This window comes from Cryptosporidium sp. chipmunk genotype I (genome assembly GCF_004936735.1).
Source record: "Cryptosporidium sp. chipmunk genotype I strain 37763 chromosome Unknown contig_14, whole genome shotgun sequence".
Lineage (NCBI taxonomy): Eukaryota > Apicomplexa > Conoidasida > Eucoccidiorida > Cryptosporidiidae > Cryptosporidium > Cryptosporidium sp. chipmunk genotype I.
This window is the reverse complement of record NW_027125584.1, coordinates 302,716-316,793: the sequence shown is the minus strand read 5'-3', so window position 1 is coordinate 316,793 and position 14,078 is coordinate 302,716. Positions and strand designations below refer to the sequence as shown.

Genomic DNA, 14,078 nt, shown 5'->3' with positions numbered 1-14,078 from the left:
TTACAAATAAGTATAACAAAATTATAGCGCTAAAAAAAATTATTTAAAAACTGAATATATTTGAACAATTTTTGCAACGAATAATTACTCCCAATTAGTATCAGTTGCTACATTGTCTATATCAATTGCAATGCCTTCAGTAATTGCATAAATTAGCTTTTCTTTAAGTATTTCTTTAGACGAGTATGCAGGTAATTCTAACTGGAAAAAACATGTATGACTAGTTGGAAGCAAATGATCTTCCTTTTTCCCATAAAAAGCTATACTTCTTGATGCAATATTTAAAGTTGATTGCTCGCTGAAATAAGTCTGACCGTTTATTTCAGCGTTTAATTGGTTATCATTATCGCGTTCTAGTTCAAGTCTTATGTTATCAAACTCTTCTGAATATAAATTCGAGTTGCTGGGCGTTCGATCAGTATTTTCTGAGACATTTAATTCAGAAACGTGATTATTTTCAACAAAATTAGTGTAGCCACCATAAATTGTGTTCTCATAAGCGTATGCTCTGACTATTTCCATATCGCATTCCCACTTAGCTCCTTTACTCGGAAGCCTGCTTCTTCCCCATACAAACCTAAGAAACATTTGTTGCTGTAATACGGACATCTCCGATATTACATCCCAAAACCAATTAATAATTTTGTCATTTGAAGTATAACCAGTATACTTTGTATGTTGTTTTAACAACTCGATATCTATTGAAGGGTTTCCACAAATCAATCTTTCTAATTCTTCATGAGTTTGCAATTCCAAAATATTTTCGGGGATTATTTCAGTAATCCCTTTCCTAATGTTATTTGTTGCATGTAAAAATTCCCTCTCAAGTTTATATTCTTTGAACATACTACAGTATTTTCCAAGTTCATCTATTGCTACAGGTAATTTTTCTCCACCCAATTTTAACTCTACGACTTCGCCATTAATATTTAAACAAGACCAATTTAATTGAAGTGAATAAAACTCCTCCAGTATTAATTTCTCCTTAAATTTATTCTCAATTTTATTATTTTCCCAATCACATTCTATTTCTTTTAACTTTTCATAGAATTTAACAGAATACAAATCAATTTGTTTCAAGTCATTTAATGATGTATTCTCACCCAATATCAGTTTCCAAATAATTTTAGGTATGTCTAAATTTAATGGAATTTGAGTTCTGATAGATATACCCATTAACTTTCCAATGAATTTATATAATGAATCATAAATCAACTTTTTGCATCCTATAGAGTTTTTACATCTAATTTTGTTTTCACTGTTTATATCATTTAAATCAGTGTTTGCATTTTTTTCAATTTTAAAATTATCATCTAAAATAAATTTTTTCCCAAGAGTTGGATTTGGAACGAAATAAAACTGATTCTCTCCGCAGCCATATGAATTTTGGCAAAGAACAAATAGTGGTAATTTATCACTTTGAATTTCAAGACAAATATGACTTAATAAATCTCTATATATCCCACCTGCATCAATTCCACCCTCACCCTCATAAATAACATACCAAGGTCTTTTTTTGCAACGAAGTCTGTAAATGGGCACTTTTTCTAGAATGACATAAAGTTGACCAGTCACACTATTTAGTATGGATTGGTCATCCAAATATTGGATTTCTTTATTTATTAGCATTGGCTTTGTCCTATTAATAGTTACTCTAATTTTCCCGTCTGCTTTTGAATCTTCTGTTATTGTGAGACACAAGTTGATTAATACTTCTTTTAAGGATAAACTCAAATACCTTCTGATCATTTTTAACCAAGAGTATTTGAAAATACTTGGTCTTGGTGATACTATTTCGATGAAATTAAAAATGGAAACAAATAACATCGAAATTCTTTTTAAAATAGTATTGCAAATATTTAAGTAATTAAGAACAACGACTTTACAATTTTGACAGCCAACTTTCTCTTCAAACAAAGGCAGTTTTAAACTATTAGACATTGGAAAAATTGGCTCTGGAAACTTTATTTCATTAAATAAAAAATTAATGTAATCACTAACTGAAGATATTATTTCATGCATTTCTTCGCTTGAAATTACATTAAAATGAATATTTTTCAGTTCCTTCAACTTTAAGTTTTGTTTATCTTCAACGTATTCAGTTTTGCTAGCTTTTTGAATGAATTTATTAGTATTTTTACTATCAAAATTACAATAATTTTCAAATTTTTTAATTATATCGTGATCAGAATAAGTATCATGTAAAATATTTAGATTTTGATTTGCGCTATTCGAATATGAATCACAATTGGAAGTTTTGGCTTCTTTTTCGAATATGATATCCAGTTCTTTTTTCAACTTAGTTAATGCAAAATCACTAAATATATTGTTTAAGTACTTTAACCTTAATATAAATACAGAGTCTTCATAACCATTTTTTCCAACCATAATTACCGTATCAATTGGAGAATCTTTGCATGAACATAAATCCGGACTTATTTTTGTTTTCCGGTTGTCATCTTTAGCCAGTTCTTCATAATTGATAATTTCAAGTTTTTCCAATGCAATAATATCCAATTTAACATGTATTTTTCTACTATTAATATTATTGTGCATAAGAATTTTTGGAATCGATATAATTAATAGTTCTTTCTCTCCATTTCTTTCCTCAATTTTTACTTCTTTATCTGATTTAATTTTAATATTTATGTATTCTTGCTGCCAAATATTATTAAAGTGAGAAACAATTGGTTTATTCTTCCAGTTATTAGAAAATACATGTAAAAGAGTTTTCGAGTATTTAGAAAAATCTCGAGACTTTAAATATGAACATATTCTTGGACTTTTTTGATTTGAATTATCACTTAATGAATCTTCAGATCTGTTTATTTCATCTAATTCGTCTTGATATAATATTTCATCAAATGTTTTTTTAATATAATCATGGATATTTTCTATCTCCCATTCAAAGTGTATTACAATAAAATTTGCTAAAAGACCAAATAAAGGTTCTCCTGTTACCAAATTTAGATAATTACTATTTTGCCCTAAATACTTCAATAGTTTAGATGAACCAATATCTTGGCCCAAAAATATATTAGGTATTTCGTTTATTAATGAATCACTCTCCACACTTTGAAAAATGTTATTATTTAAACAATCTGTTCTCAAATATTCAGGATATCCAATAATCCAGGGTAGATCACCTCCTATTAAAGGAAGATTTCCTGTTGGAATGTTTTTGCACTCATCTAACAGCCCATTGATATAAAGCTTTATATTATAGCTATCGTCTAATCTGGAATTGTAAAAATATTCAGTTTTTTTACTGGAACCAATAGTAACTGCAATATGATTCCATTGGTCAAAATTAATTTTTCGGTTTGATATTATAATTGTTGTTTGAAATTCAATAGCTGATGACTTATTTTGAATAAAGGATGAAAATGATAGATCCCCTACAGCTTGGCTATACTGATCAATTGCATTTTTATTCAGCATTAAACTTGACGGATAATTTTTATTTGGTGAGTTAACTATAATACCTAAGTTCCCCATTTCTGTTATCCAAAATGAAATTGTTGAAACTGTAACTCCCCTATATGCAATTAACTTCCATTTTCCATCTCTATTGTAATATTCAGAAATTTTATTTTCAGATAAATCACAATCTTCGTAATCCATATTTATTTTATTTCTATAGATTTCAAATTTTTTATTATTTGAAATTGAAAATGTATGTTGGTATTTGTCAAGATTAATTGGGAATAACCAAAATGAAATGCTGCATGGAGCATTCATTTCTCTTAAATTTGAAACAAGTGAAGGTGAGCCACAAATTAATCTATTTTCTGAATGTCTCTCACCATAATCTAGTAAGTAGCTAAAGTAATGATTAGCTAGCTCGAAATCACGAATTGGAATCGTACCTATAAAAACTGGCCAATATTTTCTTTGAAAAATACTTTCCGAATACGATTTAACTAAAAATTCTCTCATTAACTGAATAGGTAGAGATTCAAGTAATGAATTGTAGTTAGTTTTTTTATTATGCATTTTCGAAGAATTTGCCATGTTTTCTTTTTTGAATGCCGGAAATAAATATATATTCAAGTATTCGGTATAAACTCGAGGATCAAAACTATTGTCTTTTTCTTTTAAATTAGATGAGATAAATTTATCCTCCCAACCTTCCATCCAAGGGATCAAATTTTTAGGCACTAACTTTGAGTTAACTTTGTTTTTTAAATGGATTAATAAATCCCACAATAATTTAACTCTATCCTGAGCATCATCCGTTGTTGAAGTTGTCAAAACAACCAAATCATTATAAGTAAAAGTGATATTTTTTAAAGCAATTACTTCATCTGTAAGAACTCTTCTTAAAGAATAATTTATTAATATTGGATTATTCAACATTTTCATTGGTAGATCAAATTTGCTTAAATGGCTTTTAAAAGTTTGGTTGTTGAGCCAAAGCAATCTATTTTTCGGTAGTAATAACAATTTATTATCCATAAATTCCAAAGTTTCTCTAATAAATTGTGAAATATCAATTGACAAATTAGAATGACTAGAACTCATTCTATCAGAAGGAATAATAATTACAGCGCTTATAATTGATATTTTTACTTCGCCAAGTTTTTCAATAAGTACCAAAGGTGTATTAGGCTCATAATAATATGAGTAGTTTTTTCGTCCCTCTAATTCTAGTAAATGACCAGTACACCCTGTATTTAGATATAAATTTTCTATTGAATTTTTATTGTAAGTTTTAAATTTTTGCGAATAGATGTAAGTTATTGAAGAAATAAAGGCTGGAATAGAAATATTCGATGTTGAAATAATATTGTACCATTTACAAAAGTTGAAAATAGATTTTTTTCCTGAAATTAATAAGTTATGTGTTTTTATGTCTTTGTTCAAAAGAAAAGTTGAAATGGACTCTTTATGATTTTTAATTAATTTTTTTGTAGAATGTATTTCTCTATTCGAAATATTAGAAATAACATTATTTTTGTAATAATATTTAATGTTTGAGTCATGAACTGCTAGATTTAATTCTGCTATAAGGTTGTGTTGTATTTGTAGCTCTAGAGATAATTTTGAGCAGGGAATATTTAATAGATTTGTAAAATTTGACTTTTGAGGATATTTCTTATTCTCTGAAAAATCCATTCCGTGGTTTTTATAGAAAAATAACAAATAGTGCAGTTGTGTCATAATGCAGTATTTAATATTAACATTTCTTCCATGATTTGTCACAATCTGTAATTGGTCCATCTGTATAGAATAAACAATATTAGAGAATGTGTTTAAATAATCTAATATAACGATACTCTTTTGGGAAATATAACATATAACTTCTGGGTGCTTAATAAAAATATTAATCAATTGCTGAACTATATGAATGAAAGAGTTTTGTATTGGAGTAACTTTTTCATTTTTAGAATCAAATGAAGAGATATATTTTTTAGATATTTGCTTGTCTTTGTAAATATAATTGGGAATATGTATTTCAAACAAAATAGAAAGTAATATTTCCACAATTCCTTTTATATGCACTAAATCAATATTGTTTCCTATGTTTTTGAAAATCAAATCCAATAGCAAATAAGAAAAATGAATATTTTTATTTTCCAGAAATTTGAAATCACTTATTGAATATCTTATCGGAATAAAATAAGCTTTAATGCCATATTTATTCTTATTTTGAGAAGAAGTTACCAAATGAATACTAAATAAATTTGCTGGTATAACAAGTTTACATCCACTTAACCCTTTTCCAGTTCTTTTTAACAAAGTTATTGTTCTTCCATCTAAAAAATCACTTAAAGTAATTTTTAAGAACGACAGATTATCAAAGTTAATTTCACAAAGTGGGTCAAATATTGCAAAAAAATAGTCACAGTCTTTAAATGAAATATCGTATTTTTTGTCGATCATACACTCGCATGGGTGGCTCGTTTCAATCTTTATAATTGGAATTTCAGAATAAATACTGGTTTTAATTGTTGAAATATATTCTTTAAGTATAATATCAGTAAATCTAGTTGGCACTTTCTTTGAAAATTCGTCTAAAAATTTAATATAACCAATCATATATTCTTCATTTATTAAATTTGTATAATAAATAGAAAATTTTTTTTCTTTTGTATACATGGGCACAAAGTAATCTGAAATTTTAGGGCTTTTACTTCCAAAAACCAATTTAAATATTTGGAGAATATTTTGAAGAGAACTTAAACGTTCATGATTGCTTTGAGTAAATAAGTATTCTTGAAATTGATTTAAATTCTTCGATATCGTATTTCTACTCGATTTTATACATTTAAACAATTCAGATTTAAAGTATAAGTGAAATATTTGTGGCAATTTGCCACAAAAAGATGTTCTACCATTTTTGTCATGAACACCATATGAAAAAATATTTTCAATGTATCCCTGGAATGTCTTATCATTTATTCCTGAACTATCAGTCATCCAGCTGTCGCTAAGTCTAATATTTGTTTTTCCAATTAAAAAGTTGGATGGTAAATTTACAAGATAATAAACAAGCGAATAGTAATCAAAAAACTGTACTAATGTTGAATTTGTGACTTGATCACATAACCAAACAACCCCTGTTAATTTTGAAAGTCTTTTTAAAAAATAAATAATTCTACACTTGGGTGAGTTATTTAAATCGATAATAGCACCTATATTTTTTATCAAGATATTTTCTGAAGCATAATCCTTTCCTGCAACACCAATCATCCAATACTTGATATTTGGTGCAATCTCAACTATTGTCCCAGGGGAAAAAAAGTTTTGTTTTGTTTGGTGTTGAGGAGCTTTTTCTGAAAAGGGGTGTCTTTTCCTAAACAGCTGTAATGATAAATTTGATATTTTATGTTCTACAACTTCACTCAGATTTTTCCTCTCATATCCTTGAAAATCATATTGTGAATTAAACCAAATATCGCTTGAAAAAGAGCATTGAATATTTTCATTTTGTGGATAATTGTTTAAAATGTAGTTCTCAATCCTATAAAGAGGGTTTTCTCCAAATGAGCCAAAAATAAGAAAGTATCTTGATATGTCAAAATGTTTATCTTTATTTGAGTATAATTCTCGATTATATTTGTTAAATATCAAGACGTTAATTAACTCAAAATATTTTCCAGAGTTATTTTTAGTAGTATTGTTTCTTAAACCAACTAATCTGTCAATTAAACACTCTTTTTCAGAATAAATGGTGCTGTTAGCACATTCATTTCCATCAAAAAAAATTTCTTTTTCACCATTTATTGAATCTGTGTAAGAATCAGATTGATTTAGTATTGATCCTGAACTTGAATTCTGAAATTTATGCTCTAAAAGCCAATTAGCTGCTAATTCTAAATTATCTCCGCAGCTTTCTAATGCGTGGATACAAACAGATAATGGAAAATTAGAATTACTAATTATTTCATGCAATTCAAACGCCAAAGTTCTTCTATTCAATTCCGTTTCGTTTAATTCAGTGCAATTATTACATCCAAAATTTTCAGATGCAAATTTTCCGTAATTATCCCTGAAAATTGACAATTCTTCATTTTCCAAAGAAAGTATATTATTAGAACCGAGTTTGTTAATATATTTATATTTAAACAACTCTTGCCCAAAATTTGCATTAACAATTAAATATTTGTTTGTATCAAAAGTATAATTAGATTTTTCAATCCAAATAGCAGGTTTGAAATGCCCCATTACGCTATTAAATTTTGGGTAGTCGTTCTTATTTTGGCATAAAGATTCTTGCATGATAGTATAGTCACTACTTTTAAAGCGAATTATTCTACCATTCTTTGTAAAAAACGCGACTTTATTTAAGAAATCAACCCCACAACCAACAGTGTCTCCAATACTGAAATTTTCAACATTGCATTCAATAAATTCCTTCTCATCACAACTGTGTATAAGTTTTCCTGTGCTTTTATATGCATAGCTACCGAATGAACCTGAAATTCCTTTTTGGCAACCATCTCTATAGAGTCCAATACTAATGTAGAATGGCAAATCAAACTCATTCAAAAAACTAAAATTTTGTTTAAATTCGTTGTGTGTTTGTAATTCAATACTATATGAGAAATTAACTTCAAAATAGTAAAAACAAAGCAATGTTGGGATACGGCAATCTGCAGTAAACATAACTGATTTTTCTAAATCTTGAGATAAATGACAATCTATGTTGTAAATGATTGTACTTTCATTTTTGGAATAAAGACACTGGTTTTTAACTTCCCATTTTGTTGGGAGTGTTAACATAATATTTGCATAAGGGGAATTATTCAGTAAGTCTGCTTGGGTGTACTTTTTAAATATTGGGTAGTAACTTGAATTTGCAAATTGATCCTTCCGAAGAGTTCTTTGAATAAACCTTCTACTTAAAATTATTGAAATAGTGCTTGATATTTCATTTGATTTTTCATTAATCGATGGCAGATTAACAATCCCAACTTTGAATAAAGTATTTAATAATTCAATTAATTGATCAACATTTCGATCATTACTCAAATTTAACGTAGAAATATATTCATTATTAAGCAAAATATTGATAAAACTCAAACTCATCGAGATAATTTGTAAACCAACTAACTTTTTTTTCTCAAAATTTGAAATGATTGCAGCGTGTTCCGTAATTTTTATTGAAAAATACTTTTCCAAATTCTCAACATTTGCAGATAAGCTTGATAAATGCAGAAATGAAATTTTTAATATTCTAGTTAATATTTTTATTACATCAAAATTTAATTTCGAAATCATGAACTTCACAGGAAAGGATATATTACTTTTATTCAATATATTTATAGAGTTATAAGAAAATTTCTTTACTTCAATGGATTTAAAATCATTAATTAAAATAGAATATTCTTTTTTAAGTGGGTCATTAGAAATGATTATCCCCACTTTCGTGATTTTATTATTTCCAATTAATGGATTTTCTTGAAAACGCACAAGTTTTCCAATATAAGTTTCACAATCATATTCATCTATTATTACGGCAAGCATTCCAATACATTTATAAACTTCTTCCCATTTAATATATTCACTGAGATTTAATAACGAGTCTAGTAAAGAAGGGATCTTATATATCTGTTCACATAATAATTGAACAAATCCGGAGTGTATTAGCTCTGGATTTCTTTTTTTGAAGTTGACTTCACTATTTATTTGTTCATTCTTCTCTGAATACAGTACAATCAACCTTAGTAAAAGTATGATATTTTTATAAAAATCATCACTATTATTTATCAATCTATTAGTATTATCAAACAAAGATCCCAGTTTATTATTAAATGAATCTATGGGTCCAATTTCTGAGGAATTAATTAGCAATGCTGGTGGATTGATTTTAGACTCCTCTTCAAAGCTATCGAATAAAACCAATGATTGACCTATTTTTTCTAAATAGCTTTCAAAACAATCAATATAATTCAATTTTTCAACAATTTCCGCCTTAAATAAATACTGATCCGGAATTAATCTATTTGAGTATTGCTCCAAGAAATCTTTGGTTGAAATTATTGGAAGAAATTTCCATAAAAACTTAATACAGTAAAAATGAAGTACTTGATTACTTGAATCTAAAGCCCTGCAAATAATATTTGAAAGAATGCTTGGTTTAATATAAAAAAATTCTATAAATAAATCATCTACCAATTCGCAAAATCTTATTGAAGAATTAACGTTTTTTCTTCTGTTGAAAATGTATTTCATGTTTTCCAAATATATTTTTTGTTCTGTTCTTGAAATTTCAATTTTTTTCAAGAAATTGGTCATTTTTGATGTTAGAATTAGTATATTTCCCATAAAGTAAATCTCGCAAATTCTCCAAAGTTCCCTTACCGTCAATTGCCCTTTAAATTCACTAGATATTGAAATGGAATGGGAAAGACCAACGAATGAAGAGAATATCAAAGATAGCTTAATTGTTGAGTTCTCTAGCAGAGAACATTTTAAACATATGATTGAATAAACTAGGAATATCGGATAGGGACCAATTGAGACTGATGGTATACATTCATTTCCTAATTCGCAACTCTTGTTACAACCAGTCATTAAGTTTAAAATTTTAGTTGGAAAATAAGTTTTTAAAAAATCATAACTTTCTGTTTTTTTTAATTTAAAATAGGCAAACAGGCTTATTTTTAAAATTTCAGCTCCTTTTGAAGTTGTTACTTTTCCATTTATTAATGAATACAACAATTTGTAATACGCATCCTTTACTTGTTTCTGTATTTTTTTGCCACATCCAACCAAATGATCAGAATAATGAACTTCCAAAGTATTGTTTTTACCTTTTTTGTAATATTCATTTGGAAAATAGAAATGATTGGGCATATATGATCTCAATATTTCAGTTTCGTGGATACTATTCAACGGAAAAAGATATGGCGTCTCTTTACCCATAGATCTTATACTTTTAATTAATGATGTTAAAAGAAATTCATTAATATTCTTATCACTTAACAAAGTTGACAATATTCTAAATGCTTCAAAGCGTGAAATTGCACGAAATCTCCTGATATTAAATACGATATTCATCCAAATAAAGCTTTCATCAATTTCATTATATTTAGTGTTACTAAAGTAGTTTGGTGATTTAATTAAATTATCAATTCCATCGCAAATATCTTTAATTATTTGATGAATATTTGATTTCTCCAATTCGACATCATCAAAAATACTTGATTTAATATCTTTAAATGAATCTTTATTGCTTTCAAAATCGACTAAAGATTCTGGTTTTTCATTATGGTGTTTATTCAAAAATAATTCATACTTATTAAAACCAATAATTGATTCTAAAACCAAACATATATTTTTATTTGAATAAAATACATATTTAGATCCACTAATATCAAAATGGTTACATATTCCTTCTGAGCATATAGTATGCATAAATTCCTTGTTCGCATTTAAATTATAATTGTTTTCTAAGCAAATCGTAGGGTGTTTACTTCCTGAAAAAGGTACTAAATTTAGAATTAAGGAAATCTTGTAAATCATGGACTTGAGCAAAAAATCAAAACTGGATTCAATACTGTCTGTGGATTCATCTATTGTGTTTTCTTTTGGTTGATGAATCTCAGCTTTATGCTTCTCCATAATTATCCAAGATCGAAATTTTCTTCCTAAAGTCCAAACATTTAAAAGGGGTTGGCAGAGCTCTTCTTCTAATATGAATTTTATTGTTAATTCAAATAAAAAATTGTTATGAATATATTCAACATTTTTACCTGAATGAGTTTCGCAAATCAATTGAATTATTTTCTCTAAGTCAATGCCCAAGTTAATCAGCTTCTCACATAATTGAAAAATGTTGTAATAAAGTCCTAGATGATGTAAATAACAGCAGATATACGCTCTCACCACAATTGAAAGTTTTTCATTACCAATCCTTGCAGTTTTTAAATCATTTCTTACAATTTTCATAAATGTTTTGTTATTTATTAATTCAATCGATAATTTCATATGATTTTTTCTCGCATTGTAATGAATAATTGATGAAAAACTTAAAACAAAATTGACTATGAACCCCCAATGAAAATTATTAATAATTTGGTCTTCAATTTCATCGATATTAGGTGCAAATTTGTAAAATATGTCACTATTAACTTTTTTGTTCCAGGCTATTTTATTATTCAATGAACAAACATATTTGCTATCTTTCAAATCAATTGGTTTATTTGAATGAGAATTGAGGTCAGCATAAGTAATTGAATTTTTTTTTTCAGTATTGAAAGGTATTAGGACACTTTTTTTCAAGTTAGACAAACGTGAAAATTGTTCGTAATTGTTATTGTAATCTATATCCAATCCACCAGCAAAGAGTAGAGAATCCAAAATTTCAACGAAGTTTTTTTCAATAGTATTGATATTTGGACCACGCAACATAAAACTTAAGCTTGAAACAACGGCAGCAACAGCGAAGATAAATACTTCTTTTAGGTTACATAATAATATTTCTTTATGTTTAAATTCTGTTTGATGATCCGATATATGGTGATTTATTTTATTTTCAATCGCTGGATCCCAATAATGACATTGGAAATAAATTCTAAATCCAGATTTATCATCATTCATCTGATTTAAAGATTCCAGTGAGGTGTGAAAAACAACTAATAGTGTATTTCCTTCATAAATGATAGGCTCCCTTGGCCACAAATGTTTTGGTCCAGAAAGTTTTCCAAATAATGATTCAGTATATTGAGATCTTAGGTAACTAAAGTTTTCATTGTTTTTATCACTTTTATACTTTTTTTCTGAGCCAAAAATTTCCAAAATATCAGCATTCTTTTCTGTAGAGCAGTTTTTGTCGAATAATATAATTATATGAGAAACATTCTGTAGATTTATTAGCTTCCAATAGTATTTTCGTTTTCCTAAAACTTCTAATTTCAATCCTCTATTTAATTTATTTCTTAATTCATTAATAACGCCAATTTGATGTTTTTCATAAAACTCAACAATAAAAGTATTTCTGGGAGAAGAATGAAATTGCATGGGGTCATGACAATACGATTCTTTTCTAATTGTTTCATGTAAATCGCAATAATTCATTTCATCAGATAAAAGTGTATAAAAATTCCATATTTGTTGCATTATATGAATGAATTTGTTGACCATCCTCATAATTATTGTAATAATACATATATCATTTGAGACATAGCTATTCTTTTTAAAATTTTTTTTAAAGTTTCTACAAGCTTCAGAGTCATTCTGCCCATATTTTGCTAACAAATGATTAACTCCAGTGGCCAAAATTGAAACGATGATGAAACAAGTTTTAACAATATTAAAAAAAAATCCGTCTTCAGAAAACATGTTCTCAAAAATTTTCATTAATAAATTTTTATTTTCTCGATTGGAATTTTTAACTTTATTTCCAGTGACACAATAGTTGTTTAACTTTTCATTTCCACAAACTAATAATAAAATATTGTTTCCAAATTGTAAGACTAGTTCAATTAAATCCTCTAATAAGTACAAATGTTCGTTAGATTCACTAGTCATTGAATTGAATATTAAATTTAAAAACAATGATTGTATTACTTCACTTAAACATAGCATGGTATTTTTATCTGTGGAACTTGCAATGATTTCTTTTGGAAACAAATTGTCTATTTTAAAAAAAATTTCACTTTTATTCAATTCATTTGATAATAAAACTATTTTATAATAACTCCAAATAAATCCAAGAATGCATCTGATGAGTATTCTAATGTCCGAATTTGAAGAAATATTTTTTTTATATATTTCATCTAATGACTTGGGAATTGGCGTGCAATTTGGAAAATGATTTGAAAAGTCTTTTTCAAGCCCAAAGTTTAACTTTTTCTCTTTATACTCAACGTTTAATTTTTGTTTTAAAAATATTTCATTGATTTTTTCGTAAATTTCCAAATTTCCAAAATTTTTATTGAGAACTCTGTGAATTAGAAAAAGTATTTCTTCCCCAAATTGGCTAGTCTTATTTAGTAATTGATTTAGTCCCAAATAGTTACTTTTATCATAATTCAATAATTTCAGCTGAAATTTTCTCAACGTAATAATCAAGTTAATATAACATTGTAATCTGATACCGACATATTCTTCCCAATTAAAACTGCCCATAATTGAAAATTCATCATCAATAATACAGTTTAACTTTTCTAAGTACTTGAGAATTTTATTTCTTGTATTTGATGTCATTGTCAAAGTTTTCATTTCTTCGGTTCCAAAATTTGATTTACATAGAGAATCATCGAACATTTTTGGGTTACTCCATATTAATTCATCAACATTCAAGAATAACTGTTCACGTTTCTTCCACCAATCTTCAATGGTGTCACAATTTAAATTGTAATAATTTTTCACAAAGTGATTTAATAATTCTTTTATATATTTTTTCTCATCCTTTTTTCCAATATTGTTTCCCAATTGCAAATACAACCTATCTAACTCGTCAACTTTATCATTTGATTGTTCATAAATAATTAAATCAATATTATTTCCCATCGGAAAATTAAATAAATGTTATAATCTGTTATCATTCTTCCATATGGACAGTTATTACATGCAATTATGTAATGTGGGGACAAATTTGAGAAAATTCCCGCCATTAGATTTGC

General features: G+C 27.1%; 1 protein-coding gene across 1 annotated transcript; it reads right to left on the bottom strand.

The window, feature by feature from the left end:
- Positions 1-84: 84 nt before the first annotated feature.
- On the bottom strand, positions 85-13,965 carry ELE39_000631 (HECT domain-containing family; the record flags this gene model as incomplete). The annotated part of the gene is made up of 1 exon (XM_067343671.1): positions 85-13,965. One exon carries the CDS (start codon positions 13,963-13,965, stop codon positions 85-87), a length of 13,881 nt encoding a protein of 4,626 aa, XP_067202390.1.
- Between the last annotated feature and the right edge of the window lie 113 nt (positions 13,966-14,078).